The sequence below is a fragment of the Zootoca vivipara genome, chromosome 8 (genome assembly GCF_965207765.1).
Source record: "Zootoca vivipara chromosome 8, rZooViv2.hap1.1, whole genome shotgun sequence".
Lineage (NCBI taxonomy): Eukaryota > Metazoa > Chordata > Lepidosauria > Squamata > Lacertidae > Zootoca > Zootoca vivipara.
In genome coordinates, this window is record NC_142591.1 from 39,509,305 (window position 1) to 39,536,184 (window position 26,880).

At 39.6% G+C, this 26,880-nt stretch overlaps 1 protein-coding gene across 10 annotated transcripts in view; it reads left to right on the forward strand.

Annotated features, from left to right (window-relative positions):
• The window catches only part of PIEZO2 (piezo type mechanosensitive ion channel component 2), a 221,849-nt gene that overhangs the window by 137,006 nt on the left and 57,963 nt on the right, over positions 1-26,880 (forward strand). For 7 of the 10 annotated variants that reach the window (XM_088675321.1, XM_088675325.1, XM_035124928.3 and 4 more), the window contains exons 8-17: positions 5,392-5,560; positions 7,160-7,294; positions 7,936-7,974; positions 9,186-9,324; positions 10,190-10,332; positions 11,469-11,705; positions 15,502-15,625; positions 17,264-17,538; positions 19,791-19,939; positions 21,704-21,877. In XM_088675321.1, the coding sequence (XP_088531447.1) occupies positions 5,392-5,560; positions 7,160-7,294; positions 7,936-7,974; positions 9,186-9,324; positions 10,190-10,332; positions 11,469-11,705; positions 15,502-15,625; positions 17,264-17,538; positions 19,791-19,939; positions 21,704-21,877 (1,584 nt within the window). The remainder of the gene's footprint in view (positions 1-5,391; positions 5,561-7,159; positions 7,295-7,935; positions 7,975-9,185; positions 9,325-10,189; positions 10,333-11,468; positions 11,706-15,501; positions 15,626-17,263; positions 17,539-19,790; positions 19,940-21,703; positions 21,878-26,880) is intronic. The other 3 variants (XM_088675322.1, XM_035124931.3, XM_088675324.1) reach the window with 1 other exon arrangement.

Below are 26,880 nucleotides of genomic sequence, written 5' to 3' on the forward strand. Positions count from 1 at the left end.
GTTATTATTTTTTATAGAACATCTGGAAGGTGCTTTCAAGTCATTGTAATGGTATAGCCCCTCGTCGATCACTTTATTCATCACTTCCTCACTAAGTTAAAATAGCTTTGTAGAACAAATTTTGAAAATATTAAAAATTCTAGATTGGTTCTTATTACCACTTTTCGGAGTTTTACTTAAGAGCCTCAGGGAACGTAAGATGGCATTTCCCTAATGGCATGATTTGATATAAAATATATTTTGTGTTGTTAGTGCCTATGCATCTAGGTAGCAATAAAATGCTAGTAATGTCTTAAGATAGCCCTTTGCAATCTATATAGATCCTTGTGGTTGCATGTTTTAATCTGGGTGGTCTTCTCTCTAGATGATAGCAGGGAATATTGTTCCTTGTGCTTAATATTTCCTGCAGGATATAGCAATAGTGGGAGCACCTCCCATCACTATGTCTACTCAGAGCCAGAACTGGAGGCCAGTGTGCATAGCTGCAGGAGATACGGTAACTTGCTGTGCTTCTGGGTCAGAAGCAGGTGGTGACACAACCTGGTTTGGCTAAGCAGGAAGGAAATAGGGTATGCAATGTGCTTACATTGCAACAAAACTACTTAGGATTATTTGACAGTATAGATCTTTAGTAGGTGTCAGAATCTAAGAAGAGAACTTTTTTGTTGTTGTTGGCAGATTAATACTGCTTGAATGAAATGCGACAGCCAGAAAGTTAATTCAAGAAATATGCTGTTTTGATATCCTGCATCTACACAGCCAAAAAACCCTATTATCTTTTTAAAAAGTTGAATATTGAAATCTTGTTCTAAGCATAGCAGGTTTGATGGCAAATAAAGGTTCATGGTTGATTCTAGGTCATATTAAATAAATAAGCCTTGTGTGTTATTGTTGCCTGCCACCAAGTTTGTTAAAAACATGTCATAAAAAGTTAACAATGAATAAATGCATAAAGCAGCACTACCCTCTATAGAAAACATACAAAGAAAACAAACTGATAAGTAACACTAGATAAGTTTGTGACTGAGCAACACTTGGTTTGGTTAATGTTTATGTTTTGCGGCATTTTCAGGATGTAACAGCTTTTCTTTTGCAGTTATCTCTGAAATAATGGTTCATAATTTTTTCCACTTAACTTCAAAACATTACACAACTACATAACTAACTACTTGCAATGCCCCCCGCACCCTGCTAACTTCAAATTTCAAAAACAAATGTCCTGTAGAAAATGAAAAGCACAAAACTTGAAACTGCTAAAAAATTAAATTGTAATAATAAGTAATACAGCAATATTTGATTCAAATACAAAAGAAAAATTAATAAAGATGTGCCCGTCAAAGGTCAATACAAGGGATGGCGCTGTGGTCTAAACCACTTACACTCTTGGGCTTGCTGATCAGAAGGTCGGTGGTTTGAATCCCCGTGATGAGTTGAGCTCCCATTGTTCTGTCCCAGCTTCTGCCAACTTAGCAGTTCGAAAGCATGCCAGTGCAAGTAGATAAATAGATGCCGCTGTGGCGGGAAGGTAAACAATGTTACCATGCACTCTGGCACTCGTCACGGTCCTCTGTACGCCAGTAGCAGTTTAGCCATGCTGGCCACATGACCCAGAAAGCTAGCTGTGGACAAACGCAGGCTCCCTCGGCCTGAAAGCAAGATGAGTGCTGCACCCCATAATCGCCTTTGACTGGTCTTAATCATCCAGGGCTCCTTTCCCTTTACCCTTACTGTGGTGCCCCTCTGGGGTCTGCGCCCTAGGCGGCTGCCTAGTTGGCCTAATGATAGCATTCGCCCTGATTACACGGTTGACATTTACCCACAGGCTTAAAATTATTCAGAGTTTTATGTTCAGCCCCTCTGCATTTCAGATTAGTTCTGTATAATAGAAAAAGTGTTGCCAGAAGGAATGTTATAATAGTGCTGGTTTTGCCATTGCCAGAAAAACTTTGATTCAGTTAAAGCAATGGAAACTAGGACTCAGTAGAAAAGAGGTATAGAGGAATCTGGGAATGAGCAATAAAAAACATGATATTAAATCAAAAGAGTGTGTGTGTGTGTGCGCGCGCGCACGCGCACACACGCACACACTGTATTTTCTTGACTGTAACAGTGTATTTGTATAGTGTAACTATTTACACTGTAGCAGGCACCCCCAAACTCAGCCCTCCTGATGCTTTGGGACTACAACTCCCATCATCCCTAGCTAACAGGACCAGTGGTCAGGGATGATGGGAATTGTAGTCCCAAAACATCTGGAGGGCCGAGTTTGGGGATGCCTGTACTATAGTTACAAGAGGGATAGGACTTTTGATTTTTAAAGTACAAGCACTGTCACAGCGACCTTCTTTGGAGGTCTTTAAGCAGAGGTTTGACAGCCATATGTCAAGAATGCTTTGATGGTGTTTCCTGCTTGGCAGGGGGTTGGACTGGATGGCCCTTGTGGTCTCTTCCAACTCTATGATTCTATGAGCAAGAGCTCTTTAGTTACAGCAGTGATTTCACAAGTGAGTGAATAAAACCTTTGTACACACCCCAACATAGGGGTTTTTGTAACCTGTGGGTATGCTTTGCTTAGTATGTAATGTAGACGAAAGTCAATAGAGGTTTCTGGATTGCTGCTGTTTAATTATGGTTTCCAGCTTTTGTGGACGAATGCAGTCATGATGTTGCATATGTTTTATAACAAAATGCATTTTTTTATCATAGATAAACATTGTATCCATACAATGTCATGGAGATTTAGAGTTTGTGGCTTTTTATTAGTGTAAAGTGGTGATACTTGTCAGAGCATAATGGTTAACAACATTGGATGACCTCAGTCATTAAGTAATAATGTACTCAAGTGACTTGTGATGGATGTTTGTGTATGGAGACAGTCATTCTGTTTTGTGAAGATAAATTCTGATGAAAGAAATGTATCAGTAGTTAATAAGAGAATTATACTGACATTGCCTTACAGGATTGTTCTGTATATATTGACGTAATAACCTATGTATGTGTGTGAAATCTTTTGCATACTTACATTACAAATATATTTATATACAGTACCTGAAACATACGATGTCATTTAGAAAGCATGCAATCCAGGTGTCAGAAATGCTTGCACAAATTTAGAAAACTGAAAATTGAATGCATCTTCTTGAAGTAAAGCTGTGCTGCTTTTCATGCATTAGAACAGTTAATAATTTCTTCAGTGTCACCATTTCTTATTAAAATGTTTATAATTATTGCATTTGAGTATTTGACATAGAGGATACATAGCAGGTGTTATATGGGAAGAAATAAGGCAGTGCTAACTAGATTATTCTCGACCAGGATTTGCAAATCTTCAACCTCTTGGTTAAGATATAAAGTATGGTTAGCATTGATACGTGTGATCCCAAAGCTGGTTCCCCCCAATCTGCAAATGATAGTTGTTGTCTGAAGCTTTTAAAGTAAGATTTCTATGTGAACCTTTAATCAAAATTAAAATTCTAGGCTGTACAATCAAACAGTAATTATACACTACAAGAATAAGACAGCAGAAGCAGCATAGATAAATAAATAAATAAATAAATAAATAAATAAATAAATGGTGTGTGGGGTTGGTACAGGTGGGCACCTGGTGAAATCCACATTCCTGTAGACGGCCCTCTGCCAATAAGCCACAGCAAACGTGAGACCCACAAATGCATATTGTGTGTGGGAGCAAGCCTTCTTTTCTGTCTGTTATCCCCCGCCACCTCTTCTCTCCCCAGTTTAAGACTTTTTGGGGGATGGAACCTGCAGGGAGACATGAATATTAGCAAAAGTAGTGTGCATGCCTCCATTTTCAGATGAACTCATCATAAAGTAGTCTGGTATTTGTGATGATAGCTATATCCACAGTTGGCTACTCTGCCATAGATGGAAGTAGAAGAAAAACGTTTTTCCTGTTTTGTTTTTTTAGAGAACAGCAATATTTCCACGCTTACATCATTATGCACTTTAATGTTAAGTCAGTATCTTGCATTTATCAAGGTCATAGGCTGTGAATGTGTCAGGAAGAGCAGATCACAGCACATATACACCAGAGACATGATTGCATTAATTCAGTAAGCTTTTGCTGGGGAAATGAATTGACAGAGCAAAAATGTGTCAGCCATCTGTTTTTTTTGTTTTGTCTTTACTATTTTCCAGTTTGATGTTTGTTTAATGTTCCTCAGAACAGTAATAAAGTTATTCATGGCTTGTATAACCTGAAATACTGCTCATGTTATGGCCGCTCTGTAGATTGGTTATGAATATTCATTTACCATTGGAAAACACGAACTTTTCTTTTTCTGCAAACATATAGAGATAATTGCACAAGCAGACTAATTGGGGAAGGGCAGGAGGTCTTTGCTCAGCCAGCTCCCTTAATTGGGTCCTGCAAGCAGCCATCTTATTGAGAAATGCACAACTCTTTCAAAAGTTTAATGCAGCTGCATGAACATACATAGGGGATGCCAACACTGAAGTGACTGCAGAAGCCAACTGGTTATATGGTGGCTTTGCATCGTCATTGAATCTCTCATAGGCATGAACCTATTGGATCAGAGTGCAGCTGGTAAGAACTTATGCCCACGACTGAGGGCAGAGGCTCACCATACAGTTAAAGCATATCCAACACGTTTAAAGCACATAACTTCCCCAAAGAATCCTGGCAATTACAGCTTGTTAATACTGCTGGGAATTGTGGCTCTGTAAGAGGGAAGACTACTGTTTAGAGCAGGCTTCCTCAACCTACGCCCTCCAGATGTTTTGAGACTATAATTCCCATCATCCCTGACCCACTGGTCCTGCTAGCTAGGGATCATGGAAGTTGTAGGCCAAAAACATCTGGAGGGCCGAGGTTGAGGAAGCCTGGTTTAGTGGGTTCTTTGTTGGAAGTCATGGGTTTAAAATCTGCATTGGATTTGCTTTAAATGTAAGGTGTGGACGAGCTGTTATATGCAGCAGCTTTGCAGCACTACATACCCATCAAAACGGCTTGCACATAGGCACCAGTGATTTAAATCTAATTGAGACTAGAATTGGTAAAATTACTCAGAGGCATCTCTTTGTAGATTGGCAAACTCTCGTTTCTTTAGTACACCAAATAAAACAAAGTTTTAGACAAAGAAACTAAAGAGAAATGTTTCCCAAGAAAAGAAGACAAAGCAGATAATATCTTCATGCTTAATTATATTCACACACAAAAATATAGAAGTTGAATGAGGTCTCAGTTACCAAAGGCAATAGCCAGAATGATTTGATAATCCGAATTCCTTATACAAATGTAGGGACTTTCTGCTGACTGAATAAGAAGCCATGAATTCAGACAGTCAAAATGTCTTGATAATGATAATCTGTATTGTTTATGTAATGTCTCCTGTTTTATCATTTCAACAGATTATTTGGTGTCACTTCAGTTATTCAGACCAACTGTTCAAGCACTTGGAAAATTATAACTAACCAAAATCTGTCTTGGTATCATCATACTAGCCCCATCTTGGTGCTGCTATTATACTATACCCTAGCAACTCTCATTCGACTTTGGCTCCATGAACCTATTGTGCAGGTAAAACGACTCTCTTCTTCCTATATAGTAATGAGAAAATTTTCAGGAAAAGAGTGTAGACATCATTTCAGGATGTGGCAATATTTGTGCACAAAATTTAACAAATGTGCATTGTGAATTACTAAAAAGAGATGACCTGTTGTATGTAATTCAGGGCAGAACTACATGTTAGTAGAAAAGTTATTAACCCAGTAATTTCCTTATAATGTAAATGCCAGGGGTGGGCGCTTCAGGGAAGACAGAGTAGGCTAGAGAGAGTGCTTTGCACAATGGAGGGCTTGCTCAGATGCTCACTAGCTCAGTAATAGCTTACCGTATATGTGAAACAATTTTTAAAAAATTGTCCAGTAGCACCTTAAAGACCAACTAAATTTGTTCTGGGTATAAGCTTTCGTGTGCATGCACACTTCTTCAGATACCTTATATGTGGTGTGACATAACATGGCATTTATGAGTGCATGCTCTACTTAATCATTATTGTGATGTGTGCTCTGGATAAATACTCTTACACACTCATGTGTCATTTGTCTGACCCTTGTAACCTCCCTATTTTCTCCATGCCCAGGGGTGAAAGGGAAGTAAACATGTAGTATATTGTGCTGAGCTGGTCTGCCCATGAGGCAAGCAGCCTCAGGCAGCAGGATCCACAGGGGCGGCAGGTCCAGGCTCCAAGGAGCTCATTGTCCACCACTTCTGGCCCTGATAATGTGTACCGTATATATTTTCAGGCTTCTTCGGCCTCTACGTTGTTTCCTCTGCACAGTGACTAGTGAATCTGCAAGCCATGTCATAACGCTTGCAGGATTTTAGTGGTCCAATCTGAATCTAAACTAGCCTAATTAGCCTTTTTCAATATGCTGCTGAAAAATTGTTTGAAATGAGCAGATAAATTAGCACAAATGGATCTTTCCATTTGTACACAATTCACATATGAAAAATGCCTCAACTTGCACACGGTACTGCTTAAAGGCAAGTTTTATCTTGTAATGGATTTATAAATAAGTCCCCTCCAGTAGTTTCTTTGCCTGTTCATATAGTTCAGGGATTTAGTTCATGCCATAGTCACAGAAACATGAATTGTGGGATTTGATTACTAATTCACTATCTGTGGAGCTGGCATAATAAGTAGACATGGCCCTCTTGGTTGCCTTAGTGTTACAACATTGTTTTTATATTGTACATAATGAACACGTCTTAGAGATTGTAAAAGTCTTAAGCAGTTTAGGTATGCTTTTAAATAAAATGAAAACTTACATGAGCCCAGCCACTTCTGAAGATAGGTACATTTGTAACATGAGGACAGCAGTTCATGCATCTAGACTGGAAGAATACCTGTGAAACTCCTGTTTGCTTCATGGGTCTCTTGCCTGCACTGATTGCATGAATTATTCTTGCATAAATGGATGTGGCTTCCATTTTAAAGATATGGAGTGAAATCCAACCGTGTCTAGATATTAGCAAAATCCTGCCTTGGATGAAAGGTGGTATATAATATCCTATTTATCTTGGCAAGAAAATATCCCCCCCCCATTTTTAAAGTGAAAATTAGCAGCTAAATAACTGATTATTCTGGAGTTAACATAGCCATTTGTTCTTTAGCATATACCTGATGATGATGATGATGATAAATCTGGTAACAGGGAAGAGGAAACAGACTGCACCCATGTCCAAATGACTGCAGAGAGAAGGCGCAGTTTGTGGTATACAAGCCGCTACACAACTGATGAAAGAAAAGTAAGGTCAAATATAAAGTAGTCGGATTATAATTACCCAGTTAATGATCAGGAGTGCCATGTTTCATGTTTCTGACTTTGTACGGTGATACAATTTGTACAATTTTAAGCACAACATAGGAGTGAATGTTGTTACAACCACTAAAAACACAAATATTGCAGTATAAATGTACCACTTAGCATCTCCTAATTTTAACTAGTCTCTTGGTTTTCAAACATTTGACATAAAAGCTGCATAAAAGAGTTGTTTTAGGTGGACTTGCATGCATCTAGTGGGAATTTTTACTGCTTTTCTTTTTAACGATAGCCGCCTATGATGGTATGTAGCATTGCAGGATTTATCAAAAGTAGTTAGCATCATAATTGTGTTTCAACTCATTTGAACCTTCAACTAGAAACGATGTTGTAGCCTGGAAAATAGATGTTAATAATAATAATAATAATAATAATAATAATAATAATAATAATAATGGTAAGTGGCAGTGGCGGTGGCAGAATAGTAGTAGAAGAGATGCATGCAGTGATTAACACATTCCTCAAAGCAAATGGTCCATTCGGAACCAAAGCCTAAAGCTATTAAGAATATTTAACGCTTCAGCTATAATTCTTAACTAATAAGCTATTCTTGCCTTGCTTCTGCAGCTTCTGTCAATGACTCAAGATGATCACAAGCCATCTGAAGTTAGTACATTGTCTCATTTTTGGAGTTAATTTGCACTGTGAATTTTGATTATATTGTTTAGAGATAAGCCTTGTTCACACATTACTCACACAAAGGGACAGAGGTACAGTCCAAAGGGACTGTGGGGCCATGCAGTTCACCCCATCCCCAAGGCCATGCTCCTCCCAGTCCTCATCTGTTGAGCAGCAACATCTAAAGCGAGGAGACTTTTATATCCTTTTAGTCCCCCAGCACATCTTCTAAACACCTGCTGGGGAAAAATAGCTTCCATTTGGCTTATGAGGCTTAATAACATGCTGCTGCTGCTGTTTGCTGTTGTATCACTATGTATTGTACTACTCAATTATTCTTATGATATTGTGATTATATTACTGATTTTTATTTTGTATTTTATTAACAGTTGTTTGCTTCCCTGAGACGTTTTGTTAATGGGAAGGCTACAAATTCTGAGTTGTATCCAATACTGCTCCAGCAGAGTTTCACTAGCACAAAAGGAGTTCAGTTTCCTTTCCTCCCCCTGCACATCCCCAAATCTGGCCCTAATGGTCTCCCAAACAGTACAGGGGTTAGAGGAAACAGGAAGTCCCATTGTGTGCATTGAAGTATGTTGTACCAGCAGAGCTGCAGTGTTGGATACAGCCCATAATTAATAATAACAGGCGCAACAACAGCACCATCTGGCTCTATAGAAGATCCTAGCCTTTCAAGTTATCTGCCTGTAAACAGCATAGAAGCAGAAGTAGGTGTGTGACTTCCTGCCAGACTTTGAGATATTTTGAAATACCTGGGTGCCCACAACCACTCTTTCTATTATTTACAGATCATGGGCAGCATCCAAATAAACAGTGCAAAGGCTTTTGACTATGCAACAGAACTGCCTCTCTCTCTCCTATCTCTGTATTTATCTCCTAAATTTATTCTGGGGGTTACTGCAACCCTCTGGAGAAGATATGGGGACAAGAGGGGGTCATCTACCTTTACCTTTAGGGCAGTAGTGTTAGACCAATTTGGATGTTGAATTTTGTCATGTGTTAGAATTCTTTGGAGTTCTGATTGGCTGTTAATAATGTAATAGTTGATATTTAATGTGTATGGCAACTGTGGATAGATTACTATGCATCATTGATATTTTTGACAATAAACGTGATAAAAATGTCTAGCATAGTGTTTATTTTAAAAGGATTCATGTTCTCTAACTTTCATTCAACAGGTCCTTCTAGTGACAGTGAATGGTACACCTGTAGACTATCAGAGCATACACCCCTTGTGTCCCATGGAGAATGGGCCTGCGAGGGTAGATATGTATTCAAGACCGCAGTACAAATGGGACCCAACAGTTGATGACTTAGGTAGTAGTGAAAATTGTTTGGGAATAAACACTTGTTCTTTTTGTGTCCATTTTGTTCTGTCCCACATGCATAACAGGAATACATTATTATTAAGAAGTGTGGTTGGCTTGGCTATGAGCAATGAATACATGATTGTGGTGGGCAGAAGAAGGTCCTGTTGTGTGATTCAGTGATGATCCAAACATATGACAGTTAGCACCTGCTTGAATTAATTCTGGGATCTACTGGGAATAAATGAATACCCACCAGCAAGCATACCCTGCTAACACTAAAGTGCCCTTTCTGATTTCCTGAGAAGTCCAAGCCCGTCCCCTTTTCAGCAAGGGGAAGAACACATTGCTAATAGATTATGTAGAGAATATCAAGAGTGTTCCTTTTGGACATTTCCTGAGAACTTCCAAGCTCACTCACTTTAGGATTGGCAAAAGTGCCTTGCTGAAAGCAGAAACACCCCAATAGCTGTTTGTTCACCATGTGACATGACAGTTCATTAACTCCGTATGCCCTAGAAACTCCCCATCCATGTCTTTTGTTATGAAATTGTCCCCCATGTCCTTGTGAAAGGGCCTCTTTCACATTTAGAGTGAGACAGTAAGATAAGTTATATACACAGTACTACAAATTTACATATCCAATTTAAATTACCAATCACCTGAATATTCTATACTATGATGGCCACTTCTACTATTATCCTTATGAGAAAATGATGATTAGGAGCCTCATGGTCATACCATGAATAGATCCAAAAGTTCTCTTCAATGAGCTTCAGTTAACAGAAATCTAACATAAATAGAAATCTTCTATGAATGAGACAATGCCCAAATGTTGAGTTTTGCAACTCATGCAGTTCTTTTTGTCCCCTCAGAAAAGAAAGAGGAAGAAGAAGAGGAAGAAGAGGATGAGGAAGAAAATGTCGAGGAAGAAGTGAATCCCAAAGTTCATGCAATGGTCACAGTTTTCCATTTTATCATGAAGCAAAGTTATGTTTGTGCTCTGATTGCCATGATGGTAGGTTTTATGACATCTTTGTTTCAGCTCTGATAACAAATGTCCATTTGGTACCTGGACAGTGTTACCAAAATGTCCATTTTGTCCATTTTGGTAACAAGACTATTTTGTGGTCAAAGTCCTACAATTGATCATTATAATTGTTATTCCTTTTAAATTTGTAATTCTTCACTCAGCAATAGAAACAAACATGCTTAATCTAATGAAATATTTCCCTCATGTTACTGCTCTGATTCTTCAACCTTTTGTATATTGTCCCTTGGAACCCTTAATCTGCTGTAATGTAGAAATATTACTTTTATTACAACTTCCATTTGGTTCTTAGGTAGTAAAGAGCAGGAGTTTAAATTTGTTGTTAAATATGTTGTAGTCCTAAACAATCCAAATAAAAGTTACCATGATTCATGCTTAGCGTTGTGCTCAATTATGTCTTTGTACAAACCAAGAAACATGGTTTAAAGCAAACACTGATTATAATTCATGGTTTTAAGTTATCTTATTTTGAAATTGTTAAACCTTGATCTCTAGATAGTATGGCACAGCAATCTGTGATTCTGTAAGAATAGGATGCTGAAGTAACAGGGCTCTTCTTCTAAAAATGAAACTAAATGATGCAGAAGTTCTCCTGGCCCTGTGGAAGAAGGATGGTGGGGAGCTCACGAGCCTGAGGCTTCCTGATTATGTAAAACTCATAACTCAAACTAGGTCATCTTTTTTTAGCAATTGATCAATTTTAAGCTAACAGTAAATCATGGTGGTTTTTTTAAAATAAAAAGCCATATAAATTCCAGTTATTAGCTATTTATGCCATTGTCTATATTAATATGAAAACACATGTACATTGTTCATCTTTGCTGGATGACTTCAGATGACTGGAGTGTTTCTGCTGTTGCAATATAAAGACATAAAATAAAGGAGAAAAGTGCCTCAGTGTTAACTGTAATTCTCCTAGAAAAACTTCTCAGTTGTGAAAGTTTATGTCAGCTTTACAAACAGCAGGTTCCCAGTTCTCGATAACTAATGGGAATAGGATACAACTCTGACTTAGAAACTTAGCACTGTTAAGAAAACCATATGCTTTCATGTTTTCCTTATAATGGACATAATGCTTCCATTTCTTTTTCTTTTCTCTTAAGGCCTGGAGTATTACTTACCATAGCTGGTTGACATTTGTGATGCTGATCTGGTCCTGCATACTTTGGATGCTGCGTGACCGAAGGAAATATGCTATGATCAGTTCACCTTTTATGGTGGTATATGGAAACTTGTTATTAACATTCCAGTACATATGGAGTATTGATCTGAATGAGAATGAACTGCCAACGGTTTCAGGATTTCTAGAACGGAAAGCTCCTACAGAATTAGCATCAAAGGTAAATAATGTTTTAAAATGGAATCAATATGAAGTCAATGAGATCCTCAGTTTATGCAGGATTTTACATTAGAAGTAAAAGAAGTGAAATGATTGTTGTTGTTGTTGTTGAAAAAATACAATGTGCAAGTTATGAGCAGGATCTAAAACTCCTGTTTGTGTATACCTAAAGCTCCTCTTTATGGGTATACCTGGGGTGCATTCAGATGTGGGGAATATTGCATTCGTTTCCTTGATTTTAATGCTGCTGTTTCTGTCCCATCTTCTAAAATTCCTTTCACATTATTGTACCCGTTGCGTTATGGAACTGTGACTTCTTGACCGATATAACGGCATGTCACACTAAATTTAATTTACACTAGTGGGAGTAGAATGGCAGAAGAATGGCACCATCATTGGACAATGTCACTATAGCCCCACTCTTTCCGCACATACATGCTTCTGTTCTCCCATTATTTATCTATGAAAACAGCAGGAAATAAATTTATACTAGTATACCACCCAAATTTCATAACTTTACTCCTACAATGTTTTGGCTTAACCCATGTCATTAATTAACATGGGAACGAATGCTAAACTTTCACTGTATTATACTAGATTTCAAAAAGTGGCTTTTATGTTGTGTGAAAGCTCAAATATAATATCACATTTAATAGTCTTTTTTTCTGAAGCAAAGTAGGTACAAAATGTTTCATGAATCCCACCAATAAAATGTGTATTGCATTTCATTACTCCTTTGTCTCACTAGCCTAAGCACCTTCATTATGATGCACTAGATTCTCTCTCAAAGTGAATTCTGTGCTACTTATTCCCTGCTGGCTACTCCTTAATTTATAATGAATGTGAAAATGAGCAAACACTATATTATCTTCTCTCAAAGGCAGCATTAGTGCTCTTAAAACAGATTAAATGGTCCAGAGGTTCTGTTGGATATGTTGTACACTTTCTCTCATTGATGCTATAAATTTCTCTCAAGAGATTTAACTGCTTTAATATGTTGCCAGCAACTTTGCCATAAACTTTGATTGGCTGCTTTGTAAAATGTCTTATCTAAAAGTAGTGGCTATCAGAAAAATGAAATTATGGTATCAACAAAAAAGATAAATTTATACACCATAGTAAGTGAGGGACATACCCTATATATATTTCACTGAATAAAAGACACTCTGTGGGTTTAGACATAAATTTAATTTTGCTTTCAATAGAAAATGACAGATAAATAGACCATAATGCTCTCCGTTTCGTTTTTCAAAGTATGTGCTCTTAAATAGAAAATGAGTTGCTTTGTAGAAGAGACTGCTCTCCAGAGAGATTTTGAAAATGGAAGCACAGTGAATATTCTGTGTAGGCATTTGTACGTGTTAGAAAATGCAAAAGAGAAAAAGGAGGAACCATGAGATATAGAACCTAGTCAGTCGCAGAGTAAATGTGCTTATCGCTGTCTTCAAGAAAGGAGAATAAAGTGCTGTTTCACTTACTCTTTATACATGAAGGCACCACCTAAGCCTCTGAAGATAAGGTTGTACAATGCTCTATTCTATTCTATTCTATTTTTATTTTATTTTATTGTTTATATACTGCTTTGTTATTGTTGTTGTTGTCGTTTAGTCGTGTCCGACTCTTCGTGACCCCATGGACCAGAGCACGCCAGGCACTCCTGTCAACAACAACAACAACAATTTTTTAAAAACAAATTCAACAATAACAAACTGGCACTCCTGTCTTCCACTGCCTCCTGCAGTTTGGTCAAACTCATGTTTGTAGCTTCAAGAACACTGTCCAGCCATCTCGTCCTCTGCTGTCCCCTTCTCCTTGTGCCCTCCATCTTTCCCAACATCAGGGTCTTTTCCAGGGAGTCTTCTCCTCTCATGAGGTGGCCAAAGTATTGGAGCCTCAGCTTCAGGATCTGTCCTTCTAGTGAGCACTCGGGGCTGATTTCCTTCAGAATGGATAGGTTTGATCTTCTTGCAGCCCATGGGACTCTCAAGAGTCTCCTCCAGCACCATAATTCAAAAGCATCAATTCTTCGGCGATCAGCCTTCTTTATGGTCCAGCTCTCACTTCCATACATCACTACTGGGAAAACCATAGCTTTAATTATACAGACCTTTGTCGGCAAGGTGATGTCTCTGCTTTTTAAGATGTTGTCTAGGTTTGTCATTGCTTTTCTCCCAAGAAGCAGGCGTCTTTTAATTAACTGCCTCCATTTCTTCCCCTTCTATTTGCCAGGAGGTGATGGGACCAGTGCCCATGATCTTAGTTTTTTTGATGTTAAGCTTCAGACCATATTTTGCGCTCTCCTCTTTCACCCTCATCAAAAGGTTCTTTAATTCCTCCTCACTTTCTGCCATTAAGGTTGTGTCATCTGCATAACTGCTTAACTACATTAATTTCTAAATGTTGTAACCACCTTAAAAGTACATAATCCTACATTTTTAAATAAAAAAAACTGTTGGCAATCAGTGATGAATTAAGATAATGCATTCTAAAGGCAAAGTTGTGTAGGAATTTGGCATGGGTGGTATGGTTCTCACTGTCTATGCAAGGCACAAAACAACCAGGGAATGACAATATTTTTAAAACACTGCCTTTTTCCTAAGTAGGTGAGAGTGCTGCTGGCTCAACAATCCAGGGAATTAAGGGGAACTGACTACAAATCAATTCTCAAAGGACAGGACACAACATAACATGAGGGAGAGTGCAGGCAGTGGATAGATGTGTAGTCTGTTATCAAAACCATAAGTAGAACCTGCAAATCACTGAAAATAAAGATTGTGTTTTCATATGAAGTACATCAAGGATATAAAAGTATCTCAACATAACTGGAAGAAGATGAGGACCTATTTTGCACCCATCAGCAAGCACAATCCTGCCCCCTTTGTCTCAGTCTCTCTGCCTCTCTTTCTGTCTCTCATAAAGAAAAGGAAACTAAATTAGAAGCAAAGTAGAGGACTGGAGAGTTATCTACATTTCTCTTCTTCCACCAGAGGCAGCCATGCCCAGTTGTCTGGCAAACTGAAGCTAAAAGGCACAAACAGCACTGAATAAGGAGTTGTTCACTGAGAGTCATTTGTGTCCATTGGTCATGTCTTGTCACTGGAGCTGAGCTGAAATTTCTTGTGGAAAAAAGGGTAATTTTGCAAAATTTTCTCTAAATTTAGTGACCATCACAAAAAAATAGTGGGGAATACTTAGAGAAAATTCTGTAAAATTAAACTAGATCTAGAGCTTTGTGCGTAATGGTGGCCAGGCCACCAACATAGTCGTTGCAACATCAAAACAACAACAAATCAAATCCTTTTAAAATGACAAAGCAGCTGTGCTATTGCTACTACTAATGGTTCTAGCAAATTCTTTGCCCACAAATCAGGTGGAGAGTTCTTGGAATGAAAGTTATATAGTTTTACCATTCACTCCCAAATAAAAGCAGTCTTAGCATCAAGATGGCTCTAGAGACATTTGGGGGCCAGATTATGTTGGCAAATATCTGGAAGATGTTCAGCAATATCATCCAGTTCTCACAAATTATTAACAGCAGGAATGGAAACCTGTGGCTCTCCATATATTCATAAACTCTAAGTGCCATCATCCTCAAGCAGCATAGAATAGCATGCTGGGAGCTGTAATCAAACATCTATAGAGGCACTGTTGCCCCATCCTTGAATTACAGTGTCAACCAGAGTGTGTCCATCTCTAAGTACAATGTCGTAGGTAACTCTATTAGATAATGAATATTAAACATAATAGGTGTTCTAACTTTCCCCCTCTGTCCTCCTCCTCCCCATCTCTCCTTGCAGATTCTTTTTGCAATTACATTTTGGCTACTGCTCAGACAACATCTCACTGAGCGGAAAGCTTTTCAGTTAAAAGAAGCTGTTTTATCAGAGGTAAAAGTTGAAGAAGAAGAGAGTGAAGAAAAAGGTAAATACATATTTCATTTAAAAGATATCTGAGTGCTTAATGCAGATTATACTGTGCATTCTGAACGCAATCTGTGAGCCCAAAAAGGACAAATGTGAGAAAGTGTGACAGAGAGGGAAGTGAGACAAAGAGGAAAGTGAAGCGGTAGTAGAAGGCACAAAGGGCAAAGTGACTTTGTGTGTGGAAATGACATTGTGTGGGGAGTTCGGCTGATAGGAAAGTGCAACAGGGCAAATGAGGAAAAGACAGTGTGACATAACAAGGTGGGACATACAGGCAACAACTGTTTTGCACGGGGGTTACGTTCAGTGTTCGAAACTCCCATTGTTCTAGGCTCATTTTGTGGCAGAATTTCATTAGCGTGAGCAGTTTCTAAGCTCTGGGTGCAGTACTATGCCTAAGATTTCAGATTAAAACTGCAGAGTTGAAGGAAAGGATGAGCTTTTTCTGGCTCCCCACTTCCAGGTACTCTCTGAAGACTGGAGAAGAGACCCTGTTAAGAATATTAGGAGGGTGGGCAGGGGAAGGACTAGACCATGTGAAAAATGAACATAATATTTTAGCTGCAGTTCACTCATTTTCAGCTTTGTATTCTTGTTATAAAAAAGTGCACCTAGACATTCTGTTGTTAGGCCTATAACCTAGGTTTAAGGTGCCATTTAGCTCTTAGCTTTCATATCTCAGTTTCTAACACTGGTTACGTTCCTGGATCCTACGCGTGTCGGCAGAGTGTGCATAAGTCTGCTCTGCCCTGTTATGTCCCTTCTCTCCACCTCTTTCCTGGCCACTTCCAGGTTGTGGTGATGCACACGTGTGTGGTCGCGCACATATTGGACAAGCATAAAACGGCTATTGCCTTACTAAGTGAGGAATGTAACTGAAATTTAGCAGGGAGAATTAGAGAAATTCTCGGTCATTTTGCATGGCGTGCTTCTGTTTCTTTTCTCAAGTGTAAAATGCCATTTTGAAGAACTTTTGCCAAATACAGTAATGAAATTTTACCAGATGATATTTAAAATGATATAGAACATATTAGCTATATATGAAAATGAAAAATAAGTCTACAGGTTCGTGTTTTCATTGAATCACCCAACTCATATGTAGATCGGATGATTCAAGTGAGGCAGGCTATAGAGGTCAAATCCCATATACATGCATCTTATAGTAAAAGTCATCAGAATCTAGAAAACAATGACTCAGTTTCAGTTGATTAGCACTGAAGCTAAGACAAAGTTGGTGAATGTTTCCATGGCATAAAATGCAAATATAGGGAATTCAAACATCATGTGAATCAGATCCCGATAATGCAAGCCTTCCATTCTATATCATTGTTGCGGTGTCCCCTGCAGTGCTCAGTCTGGGCGAACCAGTTGCGCTCCCCTAAACTACCCCTGGTAACTTCCAAGCTGCTACTCATCCTCTCCTTTACCATGGGATGAGAAGGAGGCTGGCAGGTACTGGCCTAGCATTAGCTCACCTCACATGAGTAGTTTAACAGCCAAGTCTACCTTTCTTCCTCAAAAGGAACTCTTCTCTCTCTGCTCCCTTTCCTGCTTTAGCTTTTCTTGTGCTATGTGTCCTGCCCATGTAATATGAACTAAGCAAACATAAAGTTCATTTAACATTTTGTATTTACAGAAGAGGAATCCCAAAAAGATGAAGAAGAATCCCAAAAGGATGAAGTGGAGCAATTGGAGGGAGAGGAGGAAAGAGGGGAGGAGGAGGTGGAGGAGGAAGAGGAGGAAGAAGAAGATGTAATGAAGGTCCTGGGAAACCTGGTGATGGCTATGTTCATTAAATACTGGATTTATGTCTGTGGAGGAATGTTCTTTTTTGTCAGCTTTGAAGGGAAAATTGTCATGTACAAAATCATCTATATGATGCTCTTCTTGTTCTGTGTAGTCCTATATCAGGTAAGTTAAACAAAATGTAGGGTTTTTTCAGCTTGTTACTTTTCAATTAATGTAACCAGGATATATGTTTAATTACCCTTACTATATTTTTAAAACAGCAATTGTTTGTTCTAAGCAATAGAAACAATTTAATAATTTAGTTTAGTGTGGATTACTCTTTAGTGTGGATTTAACCATCTATTCAGTGTTCTTGTGATTCTAAGAGTAAGGGTACCGCACAAGACAATGGCAAGCACACATTTCCTAACCACCAAGGGCCTATCGGGTCTGGAGTTTGCTGGCCATTAGGGTGAACGTTGCCTCATACATTCTCCTGGCACCTGTACATTCTCCTGGGCATTGCGGCAATGAGAAACTTCTTTTTATACTTCCCCCCCTGCACACATGTGACCCTCTATTAGCTGCCCCTTTTAATTATTTTACATCAAAGCCAGTTTTTACAGAGGGTTGCCACTCCCCATGTTTTCCTGCAATAGTGAGGTTATGTAGCAATGTCAGCAAAACAATACAGAATTCAGTAGAAAAACTGTGAGTCCTAGGACCCTCGTACCTTCGGGACTGCCTCTCTTGGTATGCCCCACGGAGGACCTTAAGGCCCACAAATAACATTTTGGAGATCCCGAGCTATAAGGGCTTTTTCAGCACTGGCCCCGACTTGGTGGAATGCTCTCTCACAGGAGACCAGGGCCCTGTGGGATTTGACATCTTTCTGCAGGGCCTGCAAGATGGAGCTCTTCCGCCTGGCCTTTGGGCTGGACTCAGTCTGACCCCTATGTTTTCCTCCCTTATGGTTTAGATTTGGGCTACTTTAAAATGAGGCTGCATTTTAAAATTTAAAATTTAAATTGTATTTTAACCCGTATTTTGATTAATTGTTTTTCTTTCTTTTACATCTTATTGTAATTTTACTGGTGTCAGCCACCCTGAGCCCGGTTTTGACTGCAGAGGGCGGGGTATAAATAAAATTTTATTATTATTATTATTAATCAACGGGGATTATAAAGGTTCAGCAACATGTCCTTTGCCGACAATCTGTTTAGCTCTCAGGCAATGTCTTATGCCGAATCTCCCCTATTAGCAATGCTTAGCTCCAGTTCCTCTTTTATGAATTTTGGTCTCCATGCCCCTTCTTACCTAGACCATGTCTACTTGACAATGTCCTTGGCAGTTAACATAAACTGGGTGGCATCACCTACTGAAGATGATGTCTGAAGACCTGACCTATTGACAAAGTCAATGAAGTTTTGTTTACCAAACTCTATGTAAAGAACTTTTGGCAGACTGTAGCTATGCACCCACTTACATATTCTAGTATAGGCTCAGCCTTCAATGGAATAGAGACAGATTTCTTAGATTACTGCTGTAGTTTTTCAGTAACCTCATAGTGTTGTAACTGAAAAATAGTAATGGTTCTTCATATCTCCCCCCCCCCCCCGGATATAAAAATTTAATAAACTTCCTAGTTACTTATCTACTAAAAGAAGGTAATAGATCAAAGTAAAGATAAAATTTTAAAATTCTGTGAATATATATAAAAAATAAAATTGATGGTGGCAACACCAACCATAGCCAAGAAAAGCTCTTACATTGGTGGTTAGAAAGAACAGGAAGTAGTTTGACGGACCTTTGGGGGCAGATAGTTCTGAGTGCCCCCATGGAAATAATCTTCTCCAAATGCTAACCAATTTCATGTCAAGCAAAGGGAACTGTAATCAAGAAGTTTTTATCCTCTCCCTCTCCCCCCCCCTCCTCTTTCTACTCACCTATGCAGCAATTAAAATGGTGCATAGTGGAGTTCAGGAGGGTTACTGCATGCAGGGAGAATTAACTATGCTACTTTAAAGACCAGACAAATTGCAACTTGTGTTCACAGTCTTGGCAATTTTCATTTAGTGCAGGAAAAGTTAATTATGAACCTTCAGAATTTGGGCTACAACTTCCATTACCTCTGAGCACTGGCCATGCTGACTAGGGCTGATGAGAATTGCAGTCCAACTAAACTGTGTATTCCCTATCCCTAGTTTAGTGTCATATTTATCACTGCAGTTAATAATTACTCTAACAGGCCTTCATATGCCAGGCAAACAAGAGGCAGACCACATCCCTTCAAACAATATTATCGACCTCCTCAGTAAACAAGAAATCCAACCACAATCCATTGAAATTGTCATGTCCAAATTGAGTTGAATATAAGCAATTCTATTTATAAAAAGCTAACAATTTGCTTTACAACATGAATTTCTGGTTCCCAGGTGCACTATGAATGGTGGCGGCGAATTCTGAAATATTTTTGGATGTCAGTGGTTGTTTACACGATGCTAGTACTTGTTTTCATCTACACGTATCAGTTTAAATCATTTCCTGGGTTGTGGAAAAACATGACAGGGATGAATGAGAAACAGTGAGTATTTTCTGTTAACTTAGTCTCACCTTCTATTAACAAATGCATTGTGGATTTGGGTGTTGCCAGTCCTGCACAGAAGCCCCACTGATATGAATGCAGGTTAAACTGGATGGTGATGGATTTTTCTTATTCATGTATATGTTCAACCACACATATGAGATGTCTGCAAACCAATATTTATTTTATATTTTATTTTAGTTTAAAGCATTTCTGAACTGCTTTTTATTTTAAAGATCTCTTAAGCAGTGTCCACTATATACAATGTGAAAACAAAAATATGTCTATCATTCTAATCCTAGCCCTAAAGTGGGGAAGTCCCATGTTATGCACGTGAGTCAAAGTTGGGAAGAACAGTGTTTCCTCTGTGAAATTGGTTGCTTGTTTTCTTCTCAGCCATATTTATTTAATTTTTATATTTATCTCCCCTTTCTTTTTCTCACCATCCATTAGCTACAGTTTCGTTCATTTTTCTGCATCATAAACAATGCTGTTTCACTGTTACCTAATTTTGAGCGGCTGATCATTTTAAAAGTGCTGCAGTTGTGAGGCTAAGTTTCCTGGCTGGTTGTATTTTATTCATTACACTGTATTGTATTTCAAGACAAGCTTTCTTTGCACATGATGGTAATACACAAACAATAGCTTCCCATGCACAATAGACTTCATATCTGCTAGCACTGGGAGGAAACAAGCCATGATCCCTGGCTTAACTTAGGGATAGTGATGAACCAAGGTTAGTTATTAGCTTACCAGCTGTGGTTTGTTTAAGCAAACTTCACATCCTGGCTGGGTGGGTGCACTTCACTCAGACACAGTAAGCCATGGTTTAATCTTATCATGATCTGAACTACCCCTCTGCCCCAAAGAGAGGTGCCTCTTCACACTGCCCCACAGGGGCCTGGGAAGAGGATGTCCCCAGTGTTAGTGGCCCAAAGGAGGCTGGCCGAAGGTGAACATGAGGCCAGCATCTTACCTTGGTGGCAGCAACAGGCACTGCCAGAACTGCATGGTGGAAAGGCTCCCCTTCAGTGCCAGGCACTCAGCAGTGCCTCCCAGGCAGGCCTTGCACACAGTAAGTGCAAGAAAGGCCAGCGTGGTGCCTGCCTGCCTGCCCACTTGTCTGTTCCCAACAGAAAGGGCTGGCGGGCTGGCTGGCTGGGCCCTCTCATGTGCTTGCCTGCTTACTCCAAGGCTGCCTCAGCTCCTGGCACCCAGCACCTCCTGGCCAGCCGAAGAGGCATAATTCACCTGCAGAGCTCAGAGCCAGGGCTGCTGCAACAAACAGCTGTGCAAGCCTCTGAAGGGGAGGCAAAGACGCGAGAGGGCATCAGAGGAGGGAGGGAAGGAAAGAGGGACCTGCAGCACCCTGACCATCATTCAAGGCACCCCAGGGTGCCATGGCACACTGGTTGAAAACCACTGGCATAATGCATTTTAAGAACAAGAAAGAAGAAAGAAGACTACTTATAAAAGTTCTTTTTGCAAGCCTCTTGTAGCTATAATTGATATGAATGAATGAATGAATGAATGAATGAATGAATGAATGAATGAATTATTCTGGCCATAGACCAATACAGTGGATATGTATATTATTAGTTTTCTGTTGTATGTGGAACATGATTCCCAAAACTGCACCAAATAGTCTTTATAGCTGCTCTGTTTTACAACCAGTTAAGAATGTGCTTTCTGACAAATAATAAACATTGTCAAATTCATTCTGACCATTAACTTAGCTGTATCATGTACTGCTTTATATTTCAGACTAGAAGATCTTGGCTTAAAGCAGTTTTCTGTAGCAGAGTTGTTTACCCGCATCTTTATTCCAACCTCCTTTTTGTTAGTGTGCATCTTACACCTACATTATTTCCATGACCGTTTCCTTGAACTCACGGATTTGAAAGCCATAATCAGCAAACAGGATAGTGCCATTTACAGGTAAAGCAAGCAGAGAAATGTTATTTCTTTCATTGTCACCAGGTTCTTAGCTTCTACTTCCCCAACCACCATATGGTTGGTTATATAGCTCTGATGTCAAAGCATGAACCTTATGTTGAAAGCTAAACTGGCTTGCAGTCACCAAGGAATTGGGGATTAATATTATTGGATCATTATACTGATGCTGATGCTGCTTATTTTTATGCTATTCTGCTTCTGCTTTAGTCTTTGCTGTCCTCTTTATTAATCTGCACTACATCACTTTAAAGGGGGAAATGGCCTATTACAAAATATTTAAAAACTACCTGCCTGCCACATAAGTAAGCACAGAAATAATAGTTGTCCTTTTCAGTCTCTTTCTGCACATATGAAATACTCAAGAGCATTAGTATTTGGGGCTTGGATTTAAGTGAAATTCAAGTCTTTCCAGATGAGTTGAACTCCCATGTTTAGGTACTATCTTAAATGAAGATCTTCACTATAAATCAGTGGTTTCAGCCAACTTGCTTGGTGCTATTTGGTTGCTCCAGAATAATATTTCACAATGACATTTGCAGAACTCGAAACAGTTAAAGTAACATATCCTTTATAAGCTTAAACGATCCTGTATGAATTTTACTTGGAAGTAAGTCATTCATTTTAATGAAAGAGCATGGCTTGTTCTCTCATGATGTATTTCACTCTCTGGCCCTTTTAATCCAAGTAGCTGGAAGTCTAGTGGTACAATGGGAACCTATATGCTGACAAGTGTTTGTTACTGAATGTTTTATAATAATCCTTCAATAATCTTACTATTTCATTGTGACTGTTGGCAATATGTTCTTCCTCTGGTAAGACAGCTATGTACCTTCATTCCTGTTTAACACTATTCTTTTCTCTCTCTTTCTCTAACTAATTTTCCTGCTGCCATCCCATGCATTCTTGTGCTTTCATCTTTCTCACCAAAGCCATGCCAAAGTCAATGGTCGTGTTTATCTAATAATAAATAGGTGGGTATTCCAATCTTTCCTTTCCTAACAAAATGTTTCTTTTACTTGCTTGCTTACATTTTCACTCGGAAGTGATGGTGGGGGCGGGGGCAGAGAGGAATATCAGGCTATATATTAACCTCAAATAAAACAATCCTAGTGCTCAATTTTTCCAGTGAACAAAGAGCTTATTGGTCAACACAATGGAGTTCTAGGTCTGAGAGTTCTCCTGTTTTTAAAAGCTGTGAGTACAATGATTGACTTTAAATGTTATCCAAGTTGAAAAAATTCAAATAAATTTTATTTGCATCTAGACATGTAAAACACAATTGTCCGAGTAAACTAGTTCATTAGCACACAGTAGTGTCTGTGCACACTTTTGCTCATCTCAGTTGGCGCCAGACTTCAGTAAGCCCTTAGAACAGTGCTGTTGATGGGTTCCTGGCCAATGTAAACCTGGCTCCCCATGTTTCTATCCCTGCATCCCCCTCAGCATTGTTGCAACAGGTGCTACTGCCACCCACCATTCACCTCCACTTGTCCACACACGAAAGAGGTGGACAAGTAAAGAGGTGGACAAGTAGATTTGAAAGCTACAGCAGCAGTAAATGATAGCAAGACATTAAATGAGACACTCATCTTTTATCAAAGACTACAATTTCCAGAGTACTTTAACCATCCTTCTTCCCAGCCAGCTCTGGAAATTGTAGCTCTGGGAGAAGAATAAAGGTAAAGGGACCCCTGACCATTAGGTCCAGTTGTGACCGACTCTGGGGTTGCGCGCTCATCTCGCATTATTGGCCGAGGGAGCCGGCGTATAGCTTCCAGGTCATGTGGCCAGTATGACAAAGCCGCTTCTGGCAAACCAGAGCAGCACATGGAAACGCCGTTTACCTTCCCGCTGTAGCGGTCCCTATTTATCTACTTGCACTTTGACGTGCTTTCGAACTGCTAGGTTGGCAGGAGCTGGGACCAAGCAACGGGAGCTCACCCCGTCACAGGGATTCGAACCGCCGACCTTCTGATCAGCAAGCCCTAGGCTCAGTGGCTCATCTTTTATCAAAGACTACAATTTCCAGAGTAGTTTAACAATCCTTCTTCCCAGCCAGCTCTGGAAATTGTAGCTCTGGGAGAAGAATAGAGGCAACCTAATAACTCTCAGCATCCTTAACAAACTACAGCTCTTATAATTCTTTGGGGGGATCCATAACTGTTAAAAGTAATAGCATAGTGCTTTAAGTTGTCCTAATACACTGTGAAGAAGCAATGAGAAGTATCAGGTTTGGTATGGGCATCTAGGAATTTGTTTAACGCTGAATGGTTCCTGTTTGGGGTAATTCGGGAAATGGACCTTGAGGTGTTATATGACTGCCCATGTCCATTGGCCAGTGATCCAGCAGGTGCATTATGCACAAGCTGTAATCTCCAGTCACCCCCCTCTAGCTAACGTTTGGAAGCAACAGTAGGCAAGGTTCTAAAAAACAGATAGTTGGTTGCATTCCTGCATGTGTCTTCTCCACACCTCGAAGCCCCAATGATAATAATGGATCCCAAACAATATGACATGATGGTGTGCTAGACATCTCATCAGACAACTGAGGTTTAAAGATTGGAGCAAAAGCGAGTGACTTTATCTTCAAAGTGCCTTGTAAATTTGTCACAGCAGGCCTGTGTGGGTATGAGAGTTAGGAAGTGGTGTTCCTTTGTATACAGTGGCATCTCAGGAACCTGAAAAAACCTGCTGGTTATGGATGCAAGTCTCTTCTAAATAAAAGTGACATTGGTTCTGATGTTGGCATGTATATCAGTATAACAATAGAGCACAATATGATGGGCTGATGCTCATATTGGAATAAAATACTTTTAATATCCATGTCATAATCAGACATGAATTGAAAAACCTGAAAATAGTTGAACATATGTTGACAGCTACTTTAGGACAGCATTTTTTATTGCTAATGATTTTGGCTCATATATAGAACAGATGGAGGTTTTTTTCCCTTCTGTAATTTGCATAGTAATTGTACAGATTTGCTGAAACTTATTTGTCTGCCAATTACCTTGCTTAGTTATATGCCTCCTTCCCATTGCAATACCTCTAATCCATGGCCCCCCCTCCCACTGCCCTGAATGTTAGCAGTAGCGGAGGAAGAGGAGTGCGGGGGGAGCGCACCACCCCCGGCAGCACGATCCTGGTGGAGTGCCATCGCAGGTGCTACCCCACCCTTGCTGGGTGCAACGCCCCCACAGGCGGTGTGCCACACCTCCAGGACGCATGCCAGCCCCTCCTCTGCCTGCTCTCCGCCCCCCAATGCAAGAGTATGAAGCTCCACCACTGAATATTAGGGACCCTCCAAAGTGGAATTCAACATGACTGAAAAGTTAGCAAACCTCCTCCCCTTTAGAGGAGAAGCATTTGGGGGGGCATTTTTTACTCTTTATCAGCCTGTATGCTTAACATCTCTCGTCATGATCATTGGTCAGAGATAGAAGAAAGAGAAGCTTGGACTTCTAAGGGAAAGACATATAATTGTGAATTATTAATACTTCAGAACTCTGTTACAACTCATATATATAAAATTACAAATGCAAGGATAGAAAACCAAATAGGAGTTCTTTAAACATCTGCTTTCTTAAACCATCTTTACTCTCCCTCAAATATTTTATGTGTTGCATTCAAGAGAAAATGATGTTATATCTTGGCTACAAGAGTGCATCAAAGCAACACCATTATGATAAGCTTACCCTAGGAATACTGAAGAATTGTGGAAGGGGACAGTTATCATGAAATATCAAGTGTAAAATCTCTTATGAACTGAACCTGACTTCCTCTGAATTTGTACTTGGTACCAGCATTTTCATATGCCAGTTTCTCCTTTCCCCCATTCCCATATGTGTATGTTCACACACACACACACACACACACACACACACACACACACACACACACACTGAACCAAAGGCAGCATCTTTTAAACAGTTCCTCACTCTACATGGTGTGTACTTACATCTAAGCATGCTTGAGTCTGGTTTGCTGACTCTGGGAAATATAATACTTTATAAGTCTCCTGGCTTATTTTCTGTGATTAAGAAACTGCAGTTCACAGACTTCCTGTCGACAGTGGAGGGGGTCAAGGATTTCCAGAATCATTTATTGTAGGAGGGAAGATTCCTTGTTTTGGTTTGGTTTTTGGAAATACAGCTGCTGTCTCTTCTCTACCACCCCACCCCACAACTTTTGACTTTAGGAAAAGGGGTAGGAGGGAAACTAGTAAATGAGTGGCAGTGAAGAAGATTTTCCAGGTTGGGTTTTCCAAACTTTGGGGAGATTTTTTTGGGGGGGGGGGAATCCAGGATTTTATTAAGAATTCTTGAGAAAGATTTGGAAAGACCTAGTTCATTTTGAATTAAGATGGGTGGACTTCACCTAATGCAGTACTGAAAATTTCTCCAGTAGTTGTTTTTTTTAAAAAAACTGTCCACCATCAATTAATGAGAAAATAAATGGCATTTAAAAATTATGTAGCTAGGGCAAGAGAGGAGAGAGGTTTGGTGAAATGCTCACGGGTTGGTTCTGGGTTTTTGCTTACCTTAATTTTGAGATGGCCAAGGGATTATGAGAGTGTCCTTTCTTTCTACAATGCATCTCCCTGGCAGGTTGCAGCTTTTCCAAGTGCCTGTGTTTCCTTTAAAAACGCCATGATGTCCTCAACAGGGCTTTCCTGTAAGTGTGGGAAGCTGAGCGGGCTGTTGACAGTGCTCCTAACAGTTGTTTATTGCTGATTTTTAAATGGCATGTGTGTTTGCTTGATGTAGTTTTTTGTTTAATCGTCAAAATGACATCTCTTAAAAACAAAGGCAGTGAGCACACCAATCCAGGGGCACTTGGTAGCCAACCTTCCCGGCTTCCCGCACTTTAGTTTAAGCTCAGGGGAAGGTGTTGTAAGGTAACTCCTCCCACGGTGCCTTTTCAGATCAGGAAACGCAGGCAGCCAGGGATGCTCCAGAGAACTGGAGAAGTGTTTAATGGAAAGG